General features: G+C 39.9%; 1 protein-coding gene across 24 annotated transcripts in view; it reads right to left on the reverse strand.

Annotated features, from left to right (window-relative positions):
• The window catches only part of AMMECR1 (AMMECR nuclear protein 1), a 112,643-nt gene that overhangs the window by 36,240 nt on the left and 50,218 nt on the right, over positions 1 to 26,185 (reverse strand). For 5 of the 24 annotated variants that reach the window (XR_003499601.3, XR_005268390.2, XM_027465395.3 and 2 more), the window contains one exon: positions 12,529 to 12,639. Coding sequence is in view for 15 of the 24 variants with exons in the window: in XM_027465395.3 (XP_027321196.1) it covers positions 12,529 to 12,639 (111 nt within the window). In the remaining 9 variants the exon portion in view is untranslated. Of the gene's footprint in view, positions 1 to 3; positions 447 to 1,997; positions 2,692 to 9,245; positions 9,303 to 10,392; positions 10,539 to 10,563; positions 11,544 to 12,006; positions 12,111 to 12,528; positions 12,640 to 26,185 lie in introns of those variants that run through there. The other 19 variants (XR_003499606.3, XR_011811835.1, XR_005268396.2 and 16 more) reach the window with 13 other exon arrangements.

Genomic DNA, 26,185 nt, shown 5'->3' on the forward strand with positions numbered 1-26,185 from the left:
GCAAATAATTTTATCTGTTCAGTTCTTGTGCTAACTTTGCTTTAAAATACTGTAATGTCTTAAATCACTTATATTATACATATATAGTTACAGAAGTTTAACTGAGCAAATTATCCCAAGAGCAACTGAGGTTTGATTATTCAATGTTGAATAAGGATACAATAAACACAAAAATGGTTTATACTTAATTATATTCATTACAGCTACAATTCAACGTACCTAAAGTGTTTAATATTTGAATGAAAATAGGTTTCATCCTCTTTTAGAAAAAGCAACTCACAAATGGCTCACCTCCCGCATATCAGCAACACTTTACTCAGTTTTGTGAAACTCTACATAGCAGTTCTTGTAAACCTACATTTGTGAAAATACTTATGTATTGCAGACTTCCACAAACCTGAAGACAATTTGTTGAGTGAGAAAAGAGAAAGTCACCCTTTCAGTATCTGAAAAAGCAGAACACAAAGAAGGGGTTGCTCTAACAAACGAGGCTGCATGCAGTGCAGAGACCTCCGCAGACAAAGCACAGCTGCTGCTCTTTGCAATGAGGGATTAGCAGTCTAGGTCAAAGGAAAAAAAGCCTCTCTGTAGCTAAGTGAGCAAATTGCAGAATGCATCCTCAGCATGGATGAGAAAAGGCCATCTCACCAGCTTGCAAATTGTGTAGAAGCTTCTGGGCACAGAAACAAAACCAGCAACAGTTCTTTGACAGAACATGTAAAAATGATTCTGGTGAAAAGCAGCGATACCCCCATTGGAGGACTGAGGTTGCAGTGACCTTTCAGTTATTTTAAAATTATATTTCCCCTTTTCCCTCCTGTGTGTTCATAAATATAAGCATTTTTTCTTCACAGCAGAACCCACATGCTATCTGTGGGGCATTAGCAAAAACATCTGGAAATAACTAGCCGAGAGATAACAGAAAAATCTTTTAATTGTCTTTCATAAGAACAGCCCCCTCCCTCTCTTTTATTTTATTTATAATTTTAAAACACAGACACTCGAGTCTCTTTCAACCTTCATACAACTGAGTCAATACATTTCGGCTTTAAACATTTTTGGCTTCCATTTTTTTGGCACTTCAGTTGAATGAAATATAAGCCAATATTTGAGGAAAAAGAATTACTGATGTTCTGATCAAGCGCTAGATATACTTCTTATTCTAAATCATTCCCACTTCAGCCACTTTTCACACAGGGAAAAAAAACACATCTTCTAAACTGAGACACATCACTTGAATACCAGTGTGAATGTATTTTTAACCTGGCTTTTGTTTAAGAATGAAACACCAAAATCGTTCCTAGCTGTTAGGCTGGTGTCCAAACTGGCAAGTGAATTGTATGCTACAGGTAGCGTGGGATCTATTGCAGTTTGCGGTATTGCAGAAATAAAAGTCATTAGAATTACTTAAGCTAGAAGTACCAAAGAGTTGTACTGTTCAGAAAACCAAGAGCTTTTCTTCCTTTCCCTGTCAAAGGAAACCAAATAAAATTTAATCAACTGAGAACTCGATAAAAAGTAAGAAGGTGTAACATTATTAACTTTAACAAAGTCACACTTCCTTGCTGGTACAAGTTTAATAACCCTTATTTGAGACGCTGATTTACACAACACCTAAGTAATTGCCATTATCACAAAGGCCTTTTTCAGTGACACTGGGCCTGCAGCTTATGACAGCTGGGGAATTTCCCAAGAGCTGTGCTCAGGCTCATCAGAGCACTCCTTAACATCTGTACAAGTTCCCTAAGTTCTTGTGGGAGTCATTTATACGTGTACTTGTCCAGCCTGACAGACTGCGGGCATGACTGCTGGCCCTTTGTTACAAGTAATATGCAGTGAGAAAAAACATTATACCATTGCATCAGAACAACAAACCTTAATGTAAGCATGCAAGCTAATAGATTTTGTAGCCTGCAAATTGGCATTGATGGTCAAAAAAACTGCTATCCACTATAGTCAAAAAGTGATTCTCAGTGTGCTTATTAAAACACACAGAATTAGATTTAGAACAGTTTTAATTAAAAGTTTTGAAAATTAACATAAAAGTAGAAATTTGTGATGTTAAAAATATATGGAGATGTATATTCCAACAATGTTTCCAAGGAACTATTTCCATATTCTCACAGCATTAGATGCATTAGAAATTGTGTCAATTCATCATTAGCCAAGAGCATCAGCAGCCAAGAAGTCAACATTTAATTTCTATTTCTAAAAGAAAGGATAGCACTAATACATACTTTAATGGACTGTTCATGCATTGCTCCATGTACTCTTATGGAGTACATTTGAAAATGGCATGATTTGAAAACTGCATCAACAGTTCAGAAAAAAAACTAACCTGGGCTCCTTTTATCCCTAATACCGTATTTTAAAATTACATTAGGAAAAAAATTGGTTCCATTCTATTTTAAAGCATCAAATGAATAGTAGCACTTCAGCCATTTTTAAATTCAAGGTTATCATCCCCAGAAATACGTAGATGATAAAAGCAGAAATAATGAAGAGTGCTGAGGCCTATGAGACTTCTGGAGAACCTCGGGATCAGAGGTGTGTTTAGACTTAGGTGTCTTATGTGGCTGCTGAAGTCCGTCCAGAAGCAGATACGCCATTTCTTCTTCAAAGAGCTTTTCTATCACCTCAACTGTACAGCTCTGTAAAGGACATGAGGCACAGCTTCTCTGTTCGGTGGCACTGGAATGATTTTTAGAAACAAGCATCTGTTGGCACTATTTAAAAATACCATAAAATCCTTCTGTAGTTTACAAGAGCATTTTAATGCTCATTTCCTCTGGATTATGAAAATATCGATTAGATTTTAAAAGCTTCAAGACTTTTGTGTTGAAGTACACAGAAATAATGAAGGCTTTTGGAGCCCAGTCCCCCACACCCAGTTCGTGCTGCTGCTTCTTTAATGCAGGCTCAAAAGGAAGCATCAGAAAACACCTAAATGGAGGAGGTGCTGACAGACTGAAAACTTTAATTGAGACTCCTTTCCCACAGTCCCTCCCACACAAAGCTACAGAGTTTAAAGATTTTCACAGCTTCTAAGCGTAAGAAACATTTATTTTTCCTTTGACCTCGTTTAATCCCTGATAGTGTCTATTAAAACAGAAGATTTCACATGAAGTAGCTTCTGAGCCAAACACAGCCTTTATTCCTGCTGTGCCAGGTAGCTAATATACCACAGCTGCACCTCAGTTGCCAATGCCTTTGGAAGTGAGAGCCAAACTATTTTAAGATACTACTTGTATTTAGCACATATTAGCACTGGCCAGTGTGTGCAGTGGGAAGCTTCTTTTTTCTTCTTTAGTAATGAAGCGGTGGGAAATGTCCCTTACTCAGTATTAAAAATGAGCATCTCCCGCAGAGCTGAGAACAGCCAGAGAGAGGAGCTTGCCCAGAAGCAGGTGACTTCGGTGCCAACTTCTACTCTGTCCTAGCTACGAGTTTCCAAATCTCTCTTTAGAACACAACTGCTGGGAGATGCATTCTGTATCTATGCCTCTCTTCTGTGTCAACACACAATTGTGTCTGGTACTCCCCAGCACTGGCCCTTAACCTGGTATGCCTTTGTAGTGTTTAAGAAGTGATTAAAACTCTCAACTAAAAGCAATTTCCATTCTAAAAGATTTTTTTAGGAATGATTTGAACAACCTTCTAAGAATATCATACAACAAAATGAAAGAGTTGTCCAAAAACCACGGAGTAACAACAATCCATACAAGTAATGGAAAAAAATAATTCTGGCAATTAAGTTTTAAGCTTTACTAGTAAAACCAGGGTGGCCAGTTTCCCCGACTCCACCCTCCTTCCCAATTACTTATGTCAAGTAATATTCAAAGTCAAATACAAATCTGACATTCAACCCAACTAGTGTTTCAACTCACCTGGACCTCTGTCTTTGAACTCACAGGGTGTGTACCATTTTCTTTATATAAAAGAAGGAAACTGTGTGGGAAGTACATGACAAGAGCATCGTGGGAAAGCCCAGAGTCACAAATGGCACGGCTCCTCCTGGAAACCCATCTGGAAAGTCTGAGTAATTGCTGGATGTCTCCAGTTACTCATTCACATTCAGTCAAATTTCAGGAATATCTGATTTATCCCCAGCACTACAAATTACCTCAACTAATGCAAGTCAACTTCCTTACTCGTGGCTTTTTTGAAGCATGCATTTTATAAGAAGCACATTTTTGAAATTCCTGGGTTTTAACGCATGTTCTCTTTTACTGCATTTTTTTTAATATGACAATGAAATAAGTATTTTACTTCAGAGAGTTTCCTTAGTTACACTACATCCTAAGGCTGAGACCTAGCACTTATGACAACCTCAGCAGAAAACCCCCAAGCTTCCCTGACCCACTTTAGACAGATCCAGCTATTCTGTGATCACACTGAATTCTAGAATTCCATTTCTCCAAAATCCTTCGTTACCTCTCAACAGTCAATTCTCATAATGAGTTTATCCCACCAAATGGGGTAATGCATTCTCCCCCCCACATACATACCTAACAATTCATATTCTTTAATTTAGTTTTCCCAGCAAAATCATTACCAGCATTTTGATAACCCTCCACATATTTAAAAAGCTTTGGTAAGGCATCTTTATGCACTCCTTTCTTAAAAATAATAACAATCTAAGGACCGTCCTCCTTTTTGTAGTGCTTTCCTTTGCTTTCTTTCAGGAAGTGTTGCTAAGGAAACAGACCATCATCTACCATTAGGTCCACAGGTCTAGCAAGGTTTTCTCAGAAATAATAAGCTAACAATTACAAAACCAATACATTTTTAATAAAGGAAAAAAAAAAAAAAGGCAAAATTACTATTCCCCCACACACATAATGTACAAGAAGCATATTTACTACGGCATGCTCCTTCTCCCTCCACAACAATATTATTTCATTTTCATTTCTTAATGAAATAAGGAGAAACATTTAACCCATCATTAAAGCAAAAGGTTTTTTCCCCCCAATTTCTAGAGCCAGTATGGTATTTAGCTTTGCCCTTTTGAAAAAAAGGCAGGAGACGGTTCTGGTAAGCAACAGTTCCCTGAAATAATGACCAGGGACTGTATGCACAAAATCATTTACAGACCTACTTACTGAATTGACTCACATAGAATAATTAAGCATGGCTCAATAAATTCAAATCTGTGTACTTCACTTGGCGTTTCTGCTATTGTGAGTTTACATCATAATCTATTTTACTATTAAACAATTATATTCCACTATGATAGATCTGAGGATTTACCCCAAATTAAAGTGGTGTTATTTGCAAAATTCATGTCTACAATAGTTCAGCAACAACTTTTTATGGTCTAAGATGAAATTTAGAAATATGAACAGCTCCACATTTCAGTAAAATCTAATCTCTATACAGATAATGCGGCAGGCAAAACATGAGTCTGAATAGCATTGTTACAATAATATTGCCTGAATTTCATTAAGGTAGTCAGACATTGTTTAAAAATTAAGGTGCCAATACATCATGTTTTCATTCCATATCTCACTAGATGCAGCAGATCATACTTAAACTATGCATTTAACTAAGCATTTTGGATAATAATAATGATGGTTAAGGCTGTTAATAAATACCTCTGGATGTCAACCCCACCATATACATATATAACCCCACCATTTATTTATTTATACACACACACACGCACATATATATATAAGTAATAGTTTGTAAAGAAAAGTTCGCTGCTGAACTCTCTTAATATACTTTGGACCAGTTCTGACTTAGGAGTTTAAGACAATTCTACTAAGTCAGATGCAATTTCCATAAAGATTATAAAAAAGAAAAAAGAGTGTTAACACCATGCACCTTACCTTTACTAACACTACAAATGTTCAGATGACCTCTGGACCACCTGTGCTCTTATATTAACACCTCAAATGCTAAGTTTTAACTTCAGAAGATAATCAGAAGGGAACACAAAGGTAAATTTAAGGGCAAGCCAAAAGAAAACTTAAAATAACAATCAAAACCTGATGAAGTTTCTACAGAATAAAAGATTAACTTGCCTCCCTAAAAAGAAAAATAAAATAGAAAAGGTTTAGTTACTAAAAAGGATCTCTTAACAGCTTGCTTATGGAAAGGCATGTAAGCTAAAAGCTTATCTAGTTTTATGCAACTGTATCAGTCCAATAAGAGATTATTCTCTGTATACATCCTACCTCACACGTGCTATAACAACCTGATTAAACTGCTGTTAGACTCCAGTTTTGGAAACGTAAGGAATCCATTTTCTTACAAACATGATGTCTAACTATACTTGACAAAGATCACCTTAAGTACTCCCCCCCCCCCCCCCCAGTTACTGATTTTAATTGGAATGGACTCATTTGTGATAGAATTTCTCTTCCATTTCCTGCACTTTGTTTTGTGTATGTGAGGGGAAAGATGGAGGAAACAGCATGTGGCCCACGTGTGACAACCACTGAGGAATTAAAAATAGAACTCATTTAAGCCTGTAAGGAAAGGGGAAAATCACAACTACCTTTGCAAATCATTTACCCACAAAGGTAAGAAAGGCACAATACAGGCTGGCAGACCTCAAATTTAGTGATGAGTAAAAGCACCTAGAAAACACCACCATCTCAACTACTTTGTTTTTTGGCAATTGACTCAGCTGACAAATCCTGTGGCCACATAACAAATTATCTTAAGGTGCCCTATCTTTAGCCTTTGCACTTTATCTCTGAGTTATGATGGAAGATGTTTTCAGAATTAATCTAGTAAAAATTAGTTTAAATTCATGTATTTCCTTGATATGGCCTCTTGTTTCCTCAGGTACAGGCCTCACCTCCTCTGAACCAGCTAGTCCTTCCTCCCTTCAGGGAAATCATACTACATGGTCATAGTGCCTACAAACCTCTAAATCTCTTTCAGACATGGCTTTTGCCCATATCATGGCAACATCCTCAATTACCAAACTTTTAGTGGGGTCCACAGTATAGATTAGCAGAGGAGCAGTCCTACAACTCCTTTAGTATCCTTGAACTTCCATTAGGGCCAGACACCTGAGGTTTAAGTATCAGCTCGGTACCTCACTACATCACTTCCCCAGCAGCATCAGATGCTCAGTGCATCAGATGCATCAGTCCTCAGTGCAGACTTGCTAAGACTGCCACTCAGAGAGGGAGATGATGGCACGAGTGAAAGATACGTGCTGCAACTACCCGAGAAGCCTCAGCTGCCTGTATTCTCGTTGGTTCAAATGGATCTGATAGCGTGTATACCAGCTTTATTAAAGCTGAGTGGATTTCATAGGTTGCACCGCCACTAAAAATGTAACTAAACGGGGTCATGCAGGCTAAGTGGGATTTAGGAGTTACAAATTCCAGATGTATATTGCCACTGGCCCCTCATAGGCTTAATGGGAGGCACTGGCTGTCCATCCACTCAACTAGACACAGAGCTGTGCTACCACACCTCTCCCTAAGAATATTTTCTCACCTTGAGATTCTCCATCTGTTGCTGGTCACCCTATAGCAGCAGCACAGCCTGTGCCCTCTGCCTTATTAAGATGACCTTGAAAACCCAGAGGCAACCAACAGATGCTAGAAATTCCATCTGCCATCCAGCTTCCCTGTTGCACACCTGCTTTTCATAGAAACAAACGAAAAGGAAGCAACAGAAGCAACATTATGCTTCCTGGCTTTAATGTTGAACGTACAAGAATAGCACAACACTGGGGAGTTCAGACGGAGAAGACTTGACATCGCTCTGCAGAGTTTAACTCTGAAAGTGACAGTGTAAGCTTCGCCTTGCAATTATCAGGCATTTTGCATTGGCTGACACCAGCCACAGAGTAGTAATAGAATAAAAAAAGTTGACTTTCAGAAGCTATCAGCTATAAATCAATACCACAGCCTGCGAAGTATTATCAATGGGCAACACAGAAGCAACAATGTGCTCTGAAACATTACGTAAAATGCTATTAGCAAGAATTCGTTCAGACTGACTTCTGTGAACAGGGAACGTCACAACAGAAATGTCAAACATATATAATGCCCCCGCACACCGCCCACTCCCCACGTTCAAAAGTTACAGTCAGCAACACGAGTATGCTTTGCCCTGGGCCAGCAGCAATGTCTATCCTCACCCATAGCAGCACTGCCCAATAGTCAGGGCTTTGTGAAGTTAGTGCTGGGTCGAGCAAGGAAGGTCAGACGAGGCTATGCTTAGTAAAAACAAAAAGGAATTAAACAAATTAAGCTAGGCTCAACAGAGAGGGGAGATGCCTTGTCTATACAAATACTTGCCTCTGGTCTTAACTAAATAAGGCCAACATCTATTTTAACGTGATTGGTCATTCAATTTTGGTTTTTATTTTACCCCTTAAATACGGTTGCCATACTGTAGTTTTGCAGTTGGCTATTTAGCTTTCCTGTGTGGGACAGGCAGAAGGGATCGCTGTTTTCCACGGAGAGAAGGCAGGCGATATAGCAGCAGCAAGGACTGACTCTTGAAATTGCTGATAAACACCGGGCAATAGAAGTCTAGTCACTGGTAGTGAACTGGTCACTAGTAGTCATACAGACTCTACACCCAAATTCAATTATGAGAAAGTTGGGCTGCAGGTTTCATTGCCTTTGATCTTAAATTTCTCATCCCAAGCTTCCCTTTTTGTTTGCATTTCTTGACCAACCACATCTATGGAAGCGAGGCTGAATGTCCGAAGGTAGTCGTAATACTCAGGTGGAACACACAACAAAAAGACTGATTACATCATACAGCCAGAAGAGACAGGTCTATGCTAGTTAAGAATGGTGACTTATATATTACTTAAAAATTTAAATTCAGTTTTCAGCCACTATGCTAATCCACTTAAGTCTTGCAGCCCTGTAGTTTTATTTCACTGCTTTCTTCTATGACATAAGATTTGTGTGTCATATAATCCATACAAGCAGTCTCTCTTTATTTGTATCTTCTCTACTGTTTTCTTCCCCATATATATACTAGGGAGGGAAGTATATATATTTATATGGGGAAGGAAAAAATACATATTCTAGCCTTGACAGGATAAAAATTGTTAAAACTTAATTGACACAGCTACATCTACTAAGTGTGACTTCCAATTATATGACATGTCTGGAAAAGAAATAACTAAAATGCATAAAATAAATTAAACCATTTCATTCAGTATCTCAGGTGTAAAAGAGCAGGAGTTTAAAACTTCAGTGCCAAAATTTAAGTCTTACTGCTGAACAGAACACACAAGAAAGTAGTTTATCAACCTGTTAGGAAAATCTGTGGTAACCTGCTTCCAAGTTCAGTGTATTTTCTTGAAGGAGCTGGAAAACACAAAGTATTTTTCATAATCTGGATTGGTTTACTTTTATGCATTCAGAAGGGATATTCACACATTCAGTCTAAAGAACTATTTCGCCCATTATAAACTTCTTACATCCTAATTTAAATATTCAACACAATGAAACATTTTGAAAACGGATAGATTTTATTCAACTAACCTCTTAGTAAAATTATGTTGAAGCCACTAACTCTGAATCTATGTTTTCATAACATTCTGCAAAGGATTTTAATAATATACTTCCTTCCCGTGTCACTGATATAACTGCAGAGAAAATTGAATTCTAAGATTTTATTAGGAATACAGCACTAGCATTTTTAACTATGGTATTCTCATCCCTCCTCACGACTTAGGCAGATGCATCCAATTAATGATGAATCATTCTACATAAATTTCCTGTTTAGAATGTACTAGCATACCAGCATAACAACCTACAGAGCTCAAAATGGGGAAAAGAAACATACTAGGTCACAATTCTTCACTGTTTTTGTATACAGACCAAAAAAAGGTTTTCTAAACGTGTGTTTGTCCTTGTCCCAAGAAGGAAATTGTTCACCTCAGACAAACAATCATCGTTATTTGAAAAGTTATTCTTTCTTTCTGTACACAGGTAGAGGTGTATACACCACACACTATGCAATATACAATTAGAGATTGCTACTAGGGTTAAGGGAATTCTGATTTATTGAGATTCTAAGCACTATGCAGTATATTGGTAATAAAATCTTGCCTGATGTGAACTGGCCACAATTCCATGGAGGGTGCTGAAAAATGTAAGAATGAACGAGACAGACAACTTGGTTCTTTTCAGCAATGCTGTATCTTCAGAATAACTGAAGAAAAGTGCCTTTCAGTGTTAAAGGAAAATACAGTCAGAAGAATATCTGCCTGTATCCTCAACTGAAAATTGTGGTCAAGTTCCACTTTCTGAAATGGAGAGCCCCTTCATACTACCTACTTTACTGATTAATTTTGCCACCCCTGAAGAAGTTTTTGTTTACTTTCAGGAATTGCTGTATCTTCTGCAAGAGCCTACTGCCCACATCAAGTTACAGTGTCCTGGTTTCTGATACCTTCGGGCAAGGCTTGTGGAACTCCAAACTCCAGAAGTTCACAGGCATTTCAAAACTGCTTCTGTTATTCCTCAAACACTCTCTGCTGGAAGCTCTGTAGCTGGAATTACTAATGCCATGAAGAAAACTGCTCCAGGTATCCCTACCTATTTTTTTTTTTTAAACAATGACAGAGATAAAAGAACAGTTTTTTAGTAAATTCAAATAGGAACTTTACACTTCAGCAGTCACTTCTGAGTTCTTTCGTTTTTACTTTTGTTATTGTCTTCTTTTTGTTTGTTTATTTTTGGTGCAATCCATGTGAAAAAGGCTCCACATAAAAGATAATAAAATCCTATATGCCACAAAATAACACGACATTTTACTTGCAACAACTTTTGAAAAATAGGTTGGTATGTAGTTCCATTTTTCTTCTCTTGAATATTACTGAATTATCCTCTGGATAGCCTGGTATAACCTTCCAAAGAATGCAGCCATTACTTAAATACTGCATTGAAAATATTTGAGTCCCCTTTACTTTTGCATCACTTCTCCTATACTATGACTTCAGATTTTAGAATTAAAATGATGCAACGGGAATCTTTTAAGCATTTATTAAAATTATGCAAGAGTACAGCACTATTTGATTTGTGACAGTGGATAATCTATTAGCAATACTGCTGTTTGCATACATCATTTTTTGATCAATTTTCATCAATTGCAAGGATTTCAAACAGCTACTCCTCAGCTTCAAGTGTGAGAATTCCATTCTGGTAAGAGATATCTGATACATTTCCATTTCCTCATTCTTATACTTTATCAGTTTGTAAGACTATTTTTTGGCTATCACCTTCTTCCTAGTCTTTGAGGGAAATTTTCTGTACAAGCTCACTGTTCTGGATTGGGCACTGTGAGGAATTAAAAGCATTCTATTGCAGAGGGCTAGAGGAGCCCCCCTCCCATCTGGCTCACAAATGTTTACACCTGTAAGACATTTAACCTTCAACAGAGGAGTTGCTTTGAATTTAAGCTTCTTCTCACTGACCATTTTGATTGCTGAGGTTTTAAAGGACACAAGCAAATATTCCACAGCACATAATAAAGCCAAGAGGATAAAGGTAACTAGGTCTTAGAGAAGTTTGTAAGGAACTCCAGCAGTTGATTCCTTCAAGCTGAGTAGACAGAAGCAAAAAATGAACAGCTTGTAACAAACTAGTGAGACATGTAAGAAAGAACATTCCCCCATATTAATCTTACTCAATACTGGGATTGACATGAAGCTTTAACAGCAAAAGAGGAAGATCCCATAATGGAGGAAAGCCTCCAATCTAAAGTGATCTGGAGGCACCAATTATTTTAAGTGATGATAATTTTAGAGGTCTTTACATGCCTGATTATAGTTTCTATTTTAAAGCACCATAAACAGTCTATTACAACTGAAAGGACAAAATTCTGTTGATTCTTTAGAAAATAAACTTAAGAAAGTAGAAAGCTTACTACTAGCTCTAGTGATAAACTGATTAGTTTTCACTCTATGCAAAGAAAATGGAACAATATTAAGGTGAATGAATTTAGGTGTAGATCAAAAAAATGAAGGATTATGCTGCCGGGGAGTGAAGGATTATCATCACTTACCTCCCTCATCCAGAAGCTTCCCGCTCGGGGGCTGGGATGTATCTGAAGAGTAACATGTAATGGAAATTTGTAGCATTAAATTAACTGCAGCTGATTGGAAGCACCTGATGGAGAAGAGGTGAGAATACCTGCTGTTTTAGAAGCGTGAATAGGATAATCCCAAAATCTGACTTTCTGGTCTTCTGCCCTCACATTAACTATTAAGCTTAAAATTTGTCTGAGCACTGGGAAAAAAAATACTAAAACAGTCAGTTACAATAAGCTACTGGAGAGTAGTTTTCTAAACCAGTAAAAAATAATACAAAGGATCAAGTTATGGTTTAAATGAAACCATTATCCCATGGCATCAGTAGTCAAATAACCAGGCAATGATGTTTAGCATCAAAGGGAGATAGAAGTTTTCATTGATCAGTACAGTGACACAGCCAAAAAAAACCAAACCAACAAACAAACCAAAACACACCTATCAACTCCCCAGTAGAGTATTTAATTAAGTCAAGGCTGCAGGAAACAAAATCTTACCTAGTAAGCGTGTACTCCCTGAGTCCTGAATGCAGGTTCATGGCGGAAAAAGTACCTATGCATCCACGCAATCGTTTATCTCGACCGATCTTCCACGTTACAAACAGTGGGCTGTTTTAGGGAAGAGAAGGAAAAAAAAAAAAGACATGATCACAGAAGCAATATTGACAGTCAGTGTGGAATTTCAGCAACTGTGCTCTTTCTTTTTGAGCAAGGGGAAGCCAAATGTCTAAAGTAACTGTATCTGAGGGGGGCACAGTATTTATAAATGTACTTTGCCATTCTTTTGACTGCTATAGAAATCTTGCTCGTATAAAGTATCAGGAAGTAGGACTAGTAGAATACTTAATAGCCATAACAAAATTCTCCTTCACAGCAGACATCATACACTCAATGTCTTGCAGCGTTACCAGTTAGCTTTCTCTTGAGAATGGGAAAAGCTTCTCCTTAGACATCTATAAATAAAGAAACTTTAACAGAAGAGAAGAATACCTGTGACACATTAACCAGCCCTCCACCTGAATGCACTTTTGTCTTTAACAGTGCAGACAAGAAACTAACAGAAAACCTTGGAAGACACACAAGTTTAGGAACACTCTCCAAACTTAAAGGACTACCTGAACAAAGGATATTCTTTCCATGAATCCCAAGTCACCTACAGTCAGCATTTAAGAATCTCATGAACAAACAGGAGTGGAACAAAACCTCTAGTAAGCTGTATATATCACCATAATATAAGTGTGACCATTACAAAGAAATATTTCTGTTAACAAACAGCTTTGTATTAATCCAGAAATTAAGTGAAAAAGGAATCAGTCAACTTTCATGGGGGACTTCAATTACCCAGACATCTGCTGGGTAAGCAACTCGGCCAGGCACGCGCAGTCCAAATGGTTCCTACAATGCGTTGAGGACAATTTTATGACGCAGGTGGTGGAGGAGCCGACGAGGTGGGGGGTGCTCCTGGACCTTGTCCTTACCAACAGGGATGGGCTTGTTAGGGATGTGAAGGTTGGGGGCAGCTTGGGATGCAGCGCCCATGAGATGGTGGAGTTCCAGATGGAACCAGGCAAAGGAAGTAAGGCTACAAGCAGGATTGCAACCCTGGACTTTATGGAGAGCCAACTTCGACCTCTTACAGGACCTGCTTGGGAGTATCTCATGGGCTAGGTTGCTAGAAGGCAAGGGTGCATGTGGCAGCTGGGCTACATTTAAACAGCACTTCTTCCATGCTCAGGGTCGGTGCATCCTGAGGAATAGGAAATCGGGGAAGGGGGGCAGGAAACCCACATGGATGAGCGAGGAGCTTATCAATAAGATCAAAAGGAAGAGAATGGTCTATGAAATATGGAAAAAGGGCCTGTCCTCTTGGGAGGAGTATAGATGTGTTGTCAGGGCCTGCAGGGATGCAATAAGGAAGGCTAAAGCCCACCTACAGATGAGGCTTGCAAAAGAGATAAAGGATAGTAAGAAGGGTTTTTTCAAGTATGTAAACAGCAAGAGGAAGACTAGGGATAATGTGGGTCCCTTGCTGAATGAGGGAGTGTCCTGGTCACGGGAGACGCTGAGAAGGCAGAGATACTGAATGCTTTCTGTGCTTCAGTCTTTGCTTCAAGGACACTTTCCCGGGACTCCTTGCCCCTGGCAATACGACAAAGGGTCTGGGAAATGGACGGCTCCCCCCTGGTGGATGTGAGAGTGGTTCGGGAGCACCTGAGTGGGCTCAATGCACACAAATCCATGGGTACCGATGGGATGCATCCGCGTGTGCTAAGGGAGTTGGCAGAGGTGATCGCTGAACCGCTCTCTATCAATCTTTGAAAGGTCCTGGAGAACAGGAGAGGTGCCTGAAGACTGGAGGATAGCCAATGTCATTCCGGTCTTCAAGAAGGGCAGGAAGGAGGATCCGGGAAACTACAGGCCAGTCAGTCTCACCTCTGTCCCTGGAAAGGTGTTGGAGCAGCTTGTTCTGGATGCCATCTCCAAGCAGTTGGAAGAGAAGAAGGTTATGGGGAGTAGTCAGCATGGGTTCACCAAGGGCAAGTCGTGCTCGACCAACCTCATTGCCTTCTGTGATGGCATCACCAGCTGGGTAGATGAGGGGAGAGCAGTGGATGTCATCTACCTTGACTGTAGCAAGGCTTTTGATACTGTCTCCCATGACATCCCGAGAGCAAAGCTGAGGAAGTGTGGGATAGAGGAGTGGACAGTAAGGTGGGTTGAGAACTGGCCGAGCTCAGAGGGTGGTGATCGGCGGCGCAGAGTCCGGCTGGAGACCTGTGACTAGCGGTGTTCCCCAGGGGTCGGTGCTGGGTCCAGTCTTGTTCAACATCTTCATCAATGACCTTGATGAGGGAATAGTGTCTGCCCTCAGCAAGTACGCCGATGACACAAAGCTGGGAGGAGTGGCTGACACGCCAGAAGGCTGTGCTGCCATTCAGCGAGACCTGGACCGGCTGGAGAGATGGGCAGGAAGAAACCAAATGAGATTTAATAAGAGCAAGTGTAGAGTCCTGCACCTGGGAAGGAACAACCCGAAGTATCAGTACAGGCTGGGGGATGACCTGCTGGAGAGGAAAGCTGACAAAAAGGACCTGGGGGTCCCGGTGGATGACAGGCTGACCATGAGCCAGCACTGTGCCCTCGTGGCCAAGAGGGCCAATGGGATCCTGGCGTGCACTAAAAGGAGCGTGGCCAGCAGGTCAAGGGAGGTGATCCTCCCCCTCTACTCCCTCACCTGGAGTTCAGTGTCCAGTTCTGGGCTCCCCGGTACAAGAAAGACAGGGATCTCCTGGAAAGAGTCCAGCGGAGGGCCACAAAGATGATACGGGGCCTGGAGCATCTTCCCCATGAAGAAAGGCTGAGAGACCTGGGTCTGTTCAGCCTGGAGAAGAGAAGACTGAGGGGATCTCCTCCGTGTATGTATCTGAGGGGTGGGGGACAGAAGGATGTTGCCAACCTCTTCTCAGTGGTTTGTGGGGATAGGACAAGGGGCAATGGCTGCAAGTTAGAGCCCAGGAAGTTCCACACCAACATGCGAAAGAACTTCTTCACAGTGAGGGTGACGGAGCACTGGAACAGGCTGCCCAGCAAGGTTGTGGAGTCTCCTTCTCTGGAGATATTTAAGGCCCGTCTGGACGCCTACCTGGGCAGCCTGCTCTGAGGAACCTGCTTTGGCAGGGGGGTTGGACCCGATGATCTTTCGAGGTCCCTTCCAACCCCCCCTACATTTCTGTGATTCTGTGAACTTTCTGGGACCGAAGTTTTCATTGTATTTCTGTAGCGCTGTATCAATACACAAACATAAGGAAGCTACACAAACATGAATTTCTCAAGGAATTGCACACAGCTCCTGGATAAGCAGTCCTCTCAGCTCTAAGAAGATGATTTGTAATCCTGAGATAAACAGGGGTGCATAGAGAAGGAAAGCACATGAACATACACATACACAAAATCTCTCTATATGTTTTCCAGAAAGTACACAAATCAAAGTGAGTTACACAAACACACCTGCACTTTCTCTTACTATTAGGCTTAAGAATACTGAAATGACTTCTTATTTTTTGACACGGTACTCTTGATCACAAGTAGGGTCATGTTTCTGCAGAACAAACACCTGCCTTCAGCCCCTTCCCCTTAAATCTGGCTTTAGTGTTTGTGAGAAGGCTATTCAGGTATAAACACACATCACTCATGGTATGAAGGCCAGAGCCACGCTGCACAAAGGCTGACAGAAGCAAGGTGCGTCAGTGACATTTAGAACACCTGCAACCATCTCAAGACACTTAAGGATGCTTGACTCTCTTAAGGATGCTTGACTCTCTCCAAACCTACCTGATTAGTCACTGCTCGCCAGCATTATGTGCATGTACAAGCCACTGTGCTGAATATGCCTTGTTTCTCTTTATAGCCTTTTTCTCTCCATAGTGTCCTTACTATCCAGCCCGCAGTCATTGCTATGAAGATCAAGACGTCTAACATGAGGTAATCTATCTCAGGCTAGCATCTGAGAAGAGGAGATTACAGAGCAAATGTAATTACCATGTGTGCCTTTAAGGAGAAGAGCAGATCCAGAAGCACGGATAGATTAAAAAAAACGAAAGTTGACTACATCCAAAAAAAAAAAAAAAGAAAAATAATCTTTATCTATTACTACTATCAGTGGCAAATAACGAGCAAGATTAACAACACAATTGTAAATCAGCCTTCGGTAATTATGTCTTATCCGACTCCTTTTCAATGACCAGTAAAATCAAAAAAGTTTCTTTCTTGGTGAAACAGAGAACCTCCTTTTCCAGCCCTGCTAAGTTTCTTACGTTATACAAAGGCTAAGAGCTTTAGTATCTGAGCAGCTCAGTCACTGCACGACTGCGTCAATCACTGGACAGAGAGACCCAGACAGATGTAACTGCACTGGAGACATATACACATGGATGTGTGTTGTTGGACTCCCACTTCATTTCATAGCGTGTACTTCCTTTTCTCCTCCTATCCCATTCGCTTTCTCTGGTGTGGCACAAGGTCTTCATCACATGGCAGGGAGAACACACACACACCTCTCAATCTCTACAGCACTGATCCAGCAGCATCCGGCCCTTTCACAACTTTCCCGAACACATTATGGCCTGCTGGTAGAGCAACTTCCTCCTTTATTTGATTAAACTGGGCAAGTTCCCTTCTTTCCAGGACAATGAAGGGAAGAGGAAGCTTAAGGCGTATCTTTCTTTTGGATTTACTTTTATTTCTTGTGGCTTTTTTGTGGGTTTTTTTTGAGAACAAAATAAAAAAACACAGGACTTGATGACCCTTGTGGGCCCCTTCCAACTTGGCGTGCTCTATGATTCTCTGATTTAAGAAAAGCAACAACACAACAACAAACAAACAACAAAGAGCATAAAGCCCGGAGGGACACTACCTCCCATTTAGTGTAACACAGAACGTAACACTGTGACTTCTCCACTCAGATCATCAAGCAGCACTTGACTAACATTTTCAAGACCTGTATCCAGATCACCTAAATGGTACCAACATAATTAGCAGACTGCAATGGCTTCACATGCCTTTTCCCCACTTCAGAGAAGCAAGCCTGAGTAGGACTCAAATCGGACCGCAGGATTATTCTCTTGACCTTTATCTTTGGATTATGAGATTTATTACTTGTAATATACTTAGCAGAATGCTATAATTCAGAGAAACATACATGCATTTACTTTCTTGTCAAAATGGAATTCCTTCTAGGATGGCCTCATTACTGCTACTTTAAAAGGACACAATATCAGAAAATGTGCTGAGACAACCAAATGAATGTCAAATAGATTGCTGAAACATTTGCATGTGCTTTGAAGGTTCTTGTCAACAAACACAAAAAGAAAAAGTAAAGGTTATATAGCTGTATAATTGTACCACTAGTAACATGACCATACAAACCATACTAAATTTAAACCTCTATCCACTGTCTAAATGAACCGTCACTGGTAGCTAGCTACAACACAAAAATCTGCCTTCAGATATTTTTCCAGTATTTCAGTTGCTGCTTCCCCCAGTCATGCCTCCCTGTTCCCCAGGAGCTACTAAAGGTGTCAGCATGTCTGCATGTAAGATTTAAGCCTACTGAACAGAACTACTTTTCCTAATTACCTTCACAGACATCTTCAAAGCATAATATGGACCAAAGGTTCAGAGAAGTCAGTGACCCAAGAGGATTCTAACTCTTAAAATTCACAAAATAAGGCCAAAAGAGACCTTCAGGGCTCCTGCTATCATAAGGAATAATTACATTATATAATTTTGTTCATAAAGGATCTATATTCTTTATCTTAAAAAGCTCTAGAAATAATGGGACGAAAAAAAAAAAAAAAAGAAAAAGAAAAATTAGAAATTTGCCTTGAAACCTCATTGAAGTTCAAGACCTCTGAAAATACTCCAATTTCCTGCCAAAACGTATTCCCTGTCAGCTCATGCCTAGCTATTCTTGTACTGGCCTTGTCCTTTAGCTTAAGGAGTTCAATTCCCTTCCTGGTTATTATTCCCCGAAGTATTTACAGAAAGAATATATCAGCCTTCACTGTGCTGAGCTAAACAGGTCATGTTCATTCAGCTTCCCCTTAAGCGGGTTCTTCCCATTCTGACCATCACAGCTCTCTGCACCTTTTTCCAGTTTCTATTCACCATCATGAAGATCACTGTCCAGAACTGTATTACAGAGGAGGGAAGGTCTTTTACCCACATTAGTGCTTCCATCTCTGAACTAGAAACACTGACCGCAACATTTTAGGATCTAGTCTCACAGCCTAATACACGTCCAAATCTGTCATTCACAACCTTACAAAGCATTTCTGTTCTTACACTAATCAAAGGCAACAGAAAACCTGCTCATAGAAACAGACCAACTATGCAAAGAATGTCTTTCTTTTTAGTAGCGTTCTTCTGCTTTTTATAGGCATCCTTGGTTTCAGCTGTTTGCCTTTTTCCTTCTTTCCTTCAAGCCTCCAGTGCTCTTCTTATGTTTTAAAGCCAGTAAAAATCCACAAATAAACTTGCCATTTAACAGCCTCAGATCTCAGGTTTGCAGTACAGTGCCAAACTCCAGATATCGACATCAAGAACAGCTGAGTAAATATGTAACTTTTCAACTTATGAAAAAAAAAAGCTTATTTTCCTCTTATCTTTTTTTTTTTTTTTTTTTTTATGAGCAACATCTTGTTAGACCTGAAATGAAAATCTGCACCTCCAGGCACTTGAAAGAAAAACAACAGAAGTGAAAAACTTCAGTAAAAGCAGAAGAGGAGGCAGACGTGATACTCAGGAGTCCCTTTCATCCAGCCACGTAGGATATGCATCACATGCTGGAGATCTGGGTCGTTTTTTTGCCTGAAGAAGTTAGAGCCCACATATCCCACATGAATGCTAGAGTAGAACGCTCTTGCCTTTCTGGCTCAGGATACCTCCCTCCCTCATATGAATTTTTTGGTTGTGTTTTTTTGAAACATTCATTAAAACAGATGCCGCACTTGCCTGCGAGGGCTCTAACAATCAGCTTCATGTCATCCTCTTACTCAATTCAGGGTGAAGCATCTTATTAAAAAGCAAAACAGCTCCGGGCTTGGGAGTGAGCCATCTTGAACTGAGAGACTTGGAAACGTCCTTGATGGGTTACCCAGCTTCTCACCGCAGTGCCAGCTACCTCTGACATACCCTCCTGCCAGAGCTTACAGAAGTCAGGCAAAGCACCCTGAACACCCAGTAGCCGAAAACTGGTGGAAGAGGCTTCAGAGTGCACAGAGGCAGAAGAGACCAAACCTAGGCTCTAAGAAAATTCTGTAAATGTCCTAATTGTTCCTCTTTCATAAGGCTCTTTATTTTGTGTTTGGGGGTGTAGACACTGAAAAAATATTTCCATCTGAAGCTGCTTACTGGTGTCAGCAAATTCACAAGTGACCTGGAGATAAAACTTTCCATCCAGCCATTGCCTAATTTACTATTTATTGAAAAGTCTTGCCCAGCTCTAATCTAAACAGATCTTGCAAAGCAGACAACTGTTTCAATTATTTGCTGTGGGCTGCTCTACCAGCTGATGGTATATTGTTTTTTCCCTACTTTCAGTTGGGAAACTGAATTAAAGAGACAGTTGCAACACCATAAAAGCCTAAAGTAATACTACTTTTTTTTTTTTTTTTTTAATATAAAATTGCAGTTATCAGAAGGGCCATATGCAATTGTAGAAAGAAAGAGATGTCATCTCCTTGATGGACTAAAACATATGCATGTATCCAATATCCTACTTATCCTAAACACTGACCTGAGAGGCTAGCCAGAAAATGTGTGGCTGAACAAGAGCATGGGTCACCCAGAGTCCTGCCCCATGTGTCACTTCAGCTACTTTTATGCCTTTTTCATTAGTGAAGAAACTGAGATAACCCTGTACTTCAGTTGAGCATTGATCTGTTACAACTTGTAGAGAACTGATGCACCATACATGAAGGTTACAAGGTTTAAACCTATATAAATATCAAAAGAAAGCATCAAAGTATTCTCTTATATACCATGCTTACCCAGTGCCCTAAGCCTATTTCTCGTTAATGTTTCACAATAAAAATCCCCTAAAAAAAAATTAGTGACCTACTTGCTATGATATGTTACTGAAAATACTTCAACTGAAAGTAAAAGTGTGCAAGCTATTTTAGTAATCAGCTATCACAGTCAGAGTCAGCATGCTGGCACTGTGTAGTTAGTACTGTTAAAAATACATTATTTTAATATAAAGCAGTACTGGATACAAGCTGACTTTTATTTACTGGTAGTTTTAATAGGAAAGGGAAGGGATTCTTTAATTCGGAAGGTGGAAGAGGCACAAAGCATGAATACACGGGTCTTTTCTTGTACCGTTAGAAGCAGTATGAAAAGTTTCTCCTCTTTGTTATGGATAGGCAGAAAAAGAAGGGGGGGAAGGAAGGAAAAATGGGGGAAAGGAGAGGTAACAGATCAAAAATATTTCTCTACCTTTATGAAAGTTGAGTGAGGACTTATCTTTCTGATTTCACTTCAAGATTCTCAAGTAATAGAAAACTCATAGGACTTGGAAGTGAAAAGAATTTAACTTCATGATCTGAAAGCTCATGGTATCTAGACAGACATTTTAATAATAGCAATTTAACCTATCAACTGTTGTAACAAGGAAGGGAATAAAGTCTTTACAGGTCTAGTATTACTTGCCATCCAAGGCTGTAGGATCAAACACTTAAAAATTCAGAATGGTGATCCCTTTGTGGGACCACAGTGCTTCTAATCAGCTCCAAGCATCTCCAAGCACAGCACTCCCAGGAAGCAGTCTAACCAAGCAAAGTTGCAAAGGCTTTTTGCCTTTCTGTTCCTTTCTGTTTCACAACAGTGAAAAAGTGAACAAGTCCTGAATTCTAGACATTTGATTTTTTTTTTAAGTTAAAACTTTTTTTTATCTTATTCAGAATCACACTGAAACTGACAAGAATGCTGAACAATCATGTAATGGTGTTTCAAACTAGAACAAAAAGACCAAGTCTATCATCAGAACAGTCAGCTGAGACCCCTTGCACGACCGATGCCTTATTCAGAATCACACAAAGCAGTCTCCCTACTCACCGACGCAATCTAAGCTTTGTTATTCTCTAGGCTGTGGCATTTCCATTCAGTTCACATTCAGTGAACTAATTCACGTTACTCAATATAAGAGAATATAGCTTAATAATGAAGGAGGTGGGTGCACGCACACTGATAGCTTTATCAAGGGCATCTGCACCTATGCTTCAAGGCACGGGGAGGATAGATATGTTGAAAGTATCTTGTTTGTGATGAAAGGGAAAACTTGATGGATGATGTGATGGAGCTAGACAACAACAACAAAAACCCGGTGGGCGCCTTTCTGGAAGAGAATCATAAAAGTACACAACGTGCTCCAAAGACATTTTGGCTTACCAGATCTATGCTGGAAGAAATCTGGTAAGAAACAAGAAAGTGAAGGAAGCTCTTGCAGCATGCTTGTGGCTCCTGTCCCTCCTGTTCTTTTGTTGTTTGCTTTTAAACTCAGAGGGTGTGGAAACAGATTGAGAAGATCTAGATTTCATTTTAATAGTTTCCTTACTATCACTTTTCCACTCGGAAAAGAAATCTGAAGCGAGAGTGACCATGAAAAGACAAGAGTTCAGGAGCCTTCAAAGGGGAAGAAAGGAGAATGGCAAAGAACAAACAAACAAAACCACAAAAAAAAAAAAATAAAAAGGTTGGCTGGAATAGGAAAAGACACTGTTCAACCAAATTAGATTGTATTTAAATACCTTGGGCCAGCTAAATAAAGCTAAGCTTTAACTTTAAAGTAACTGAAGCAATCCCAGAACTAAAATAGTTGTCTTCAAGAATGTGTTGAGATGCCAGGACATAGCAAAGAGAAAAAATTTAAAACCTAGAGAAGACAAAAAAGTGATACTTCTTTTTTGGCTGTGTGAATTTCAGGATTTTTTTTTTCAGCATAATGAGCTCTGATTCCTAGAAAAATACTGAAGGAAAAAGTCCTACAAAACAAGAAAATACACTTGTCAAATTTGGCTGTTATCCATTTCATGCCAAAACAAACTTGCCTTCTCTAACAGGCCTTGCCTTAAGGAGAGAATTAAAACATATTTTGATTTTAGTAAGGCTTTTTGACACTGTCTTTTAAGTAAGATAGCAAAACATGGTCCAGATGACTCATCTACAAAACAGGGTCAAAACCGTGCACCAGTGGAGTTCACCAACAGAGCTCTTCACCAAGCTGTGCTCTACAGAAACATGTCTTGCATCTGATATTGCTCATGTCTTGTCTTAGTCAGTGTTTTCATCAAGCATCTGAGTGATGGGAAAGAATTCACTTAATAAACTTGCACCACAAGGAAACACACTGCAAAAATTAAGATCTTATCAGACTGAAGACCTGTATGGCAAGAGAAAGAAGGGAATGCTACAGAACATAATTTAACAAGTGAAGTTTTACACTCAGATGGGAATAATTCAACAACAGGAATAGACAACATAGTAACAAGTGAACTTAGAGCACTTCTAACATTGAACATTGGGCCTGTATGAAATGGGAGATCAAACGGGAAATCAAGGAATCACAGAATATCCTGGGTTGGAAGGGACCCACAAGGACCATTGAGTTCAACCCATGGCTCCACACAGAAATCAGACCCTGTGTCTGAGAGCATTGTCCAAACGCTCCTTGAGCCCTGGCAGCTCGGTGCTGTGACCATATCCCTGGGCAGCCTGTCCCAGCGCCCGACCACCTCTGGATGCAGACCCTTTCCCTAACCCCCAGCCTGACCCTCCCCTGTCCCAGCTCCATGCCGTCCCCTCGGGTCCTGGCGCTGTCCCCAGAGAGCAGAGCTCAGCGCCTGCCCCTCCGCTCCCCTCGTGAGGGAGCTGCAGGCCGCCATGAGGCCTCCCCTCGGCCTGCTCGGGGCTGAACAAACAGAGGGCCCTCAGCTGCTCCTCACACGCCTTCCCCTCCAGACCATTCACCATCTTTGTAGCCCTCCTTTGGAGGCTCTCTCAGACTTTTAAGGTGAGGCTGCACCAACACAAACAAAAGCAGCAAGGCACTGATAAGGCCCAAGCATCAGAAAGGAAAAGGTTTTTTGGAGTAACACTCCAAGGAAGGTGTTGACTAAGAGAAGCATCTACAAGAGCCACCAGAGATCTGCTAGCTGTGAGCTAGGAAAAGAGATGGAAAAGACTAGGGTTTAGGCTATGGAAGAAGAGTCTAAGTAGACATCTAAGAGCTATCAAATATGAAAAACGCTTTTTGCAAAGGCAATGAAAACAATCTGTTCCCTATATCCTCATTGGACAGTTCCAGAAGTGAAAGGATTCAATTATGGTAGGAAAAATTCAAGGTCAGTATTAACTTTAAAAATATTAATGCTAAGAAACACGATTTCTGGGATTGGCTGCCTAGAAAGATGTACAAGTGCCACCATCAGTGTATCTTAAAGGCCTTCACAAACAGACCACTGTCAGGAATCCTGTAAATATATTTGATTCTGCCCTGTAACAAGAGACTAGACCAAATGTCCTCCTGATGTTTACTTCAGGCTCGTTTTTTGATTCTGTATGATGCAACCTGAAATAACAAAGGGACAATTCACACATGAAACTCTTCTAAATTGTAGGACAGATGACTGTCCTTACAAACCGCCAGGATCAAAACCAAAACATACAAGAAAAAGCACTTTCATCTTGAAAGCTTCTGTCCATTTATTTCTGTGTAGTGGTATTACAGAAATGAATAGAGATATGAGTAACATTATCCATATTCTAAAGATCAGAAACCATTTTACTGCTTAAAACAACAGAACTGAGTAGCTTCAGCAAGGTTCAAGGTACTATTCAAGGTTTCCTTCAGAGCTAAGTTCTTTCTGAATCAAGAATAGAAGCCAGTTTACTCAGCACTTTTAACTAGAAACTCAAAGTAGGCTCTTAAGTGAAAAACTGAGGAAGTCCATGGATATCTTTCCTATTCTGAACACCAATATAAAAGCCCCTCAAAGGGTATTTTTTCCCCTGGAATTAACTCGCCTTAAAGACTTCTATAGTTTCTCCTTCAGCCCAGTTAGCCTAGATGCAAACTGAAAGCTATTTTTTCCACTACAGTGCTATTTAACACATACATTGACATGAGAAAAAAAAAAACAAAAAAAACCAACAAAACAAAACACTACTTGCTTGACTACTTTTACACAATAGGAAAAAGAATTAGCTGCTGAGTAAAGTGTCTGAAATCTATTATTCTGCCTGTGCCCAGTTATAGACACACACACACACACTTTACCAGAAAAATCATTTCCTCTAGCAAAATTCCAAAAGACTGGGACACGTCTGAAAAAACATTCCCCTAACAGGAGGTAATTTAGTCTGTGCTAACATGCTTCTTCCTCCTGGGGAAATACACTGAGATTCTTAAAAACAGACTATGCTGCATTAGTCCCTCACCACAGTCAGTCAATGAAGAAGGTTCATTATTGCCAAAACACAATGACCCAAAGACAAACATCACGACGTACCAGCTTCAGATGATAGATGCAAATTCCTACTTTAAAAACCTGCAGAATTACTAAAAAAGTTAAAGTACTTCTGAGAGCACAGCATATTCTCTCAGTCATTGTCAACACTGAATGATCAAATGAGCAACTCTTTACACTACTGTGCTTCAGAAAATCATTTTGAGACTTCTTTACCCATATAATGGATTTCCCAGATTTGGTGGCTTTCCTGAAATCATTACATGCCCCAGAGAGATCAGCCTTGCAATCAAAACTTGAACTGTGAGGTGTGAATTTGTTAGCAAGTTCTGCTTATCTAAGCAGCTAATCTTCAGGCGGGTCAGCAAGCAGCTACTATTTTAAGAAAATCTAGTTTAAACAGCAGCATAATCAGGGTTAAAAATAAAGAGGAGTGCTTAATGGCACATCATTTTCTAAAGTGAACCTACAAGACCATAATTAAAGTTGCATTCAATTTATTAAAATTGAAATGATTTCACCAACTTAAATTAAAAATAGAAAAAGATTGATAGAAATTCACATACACAATCAGGTGATATGTTTGTTCATTCAGTTGAACAAACAGTGCTGTTGTTTTTGTATGCTACCATCATACAAATTGAAGCAATATGGGCAGCACTCCAGAAAAGAAAAGGTACAAGTAACAACTTATGGGGTAGGGAGGCATGGAGAACATGGAGGTATGCCCAAATGGACAGCTCTCCATCAGACAACTACTACGCAATGACAGAGTAAGTCATCTACACCTTTTCCCTCCAGCTCCCATAAGACAATCCACCAACTTCATAAAATGAATTGAGTTTCTATGACGTGTTTTTAAGTTCTCTGTTCACTTTACTAAAATAAATATTTATATGTAACAAAATCCAGAACTGCTAAGAAATCACACAAGTTGATTATGCAGGCTTATTTAGTACTGCTAAAAAAAGATTTGAAGATTTGCAGTTCCAGAGAAACAAAACCAGCAGCAAATGTTAGGTTCTATGCAGGCAGAGAAGAACGGGTCAGAACAAAGCCAGGTTTATGCACCTCTGTCCTAGAGCCTGAAAGTGTATTTGAAACTAAACATAATTATTTGCAGCACCATA

Source organism: Anas platyrhynchos, chromosome 10, assembly GCF_047663525.1.
Source record: "Anas platyrhynchos isolate ZD024472 breed Pekin duck chromosome 10, IASCAAS_PekinDuck_T2T, whole genome shotgun sequence".
In the NCBI taxonomy this organism is placed as follows: Eukaryota; Metazoa; Chordata; class Aves; order Anseriformes; family Anatidae; genus Anas; species Anas platyrhynchos.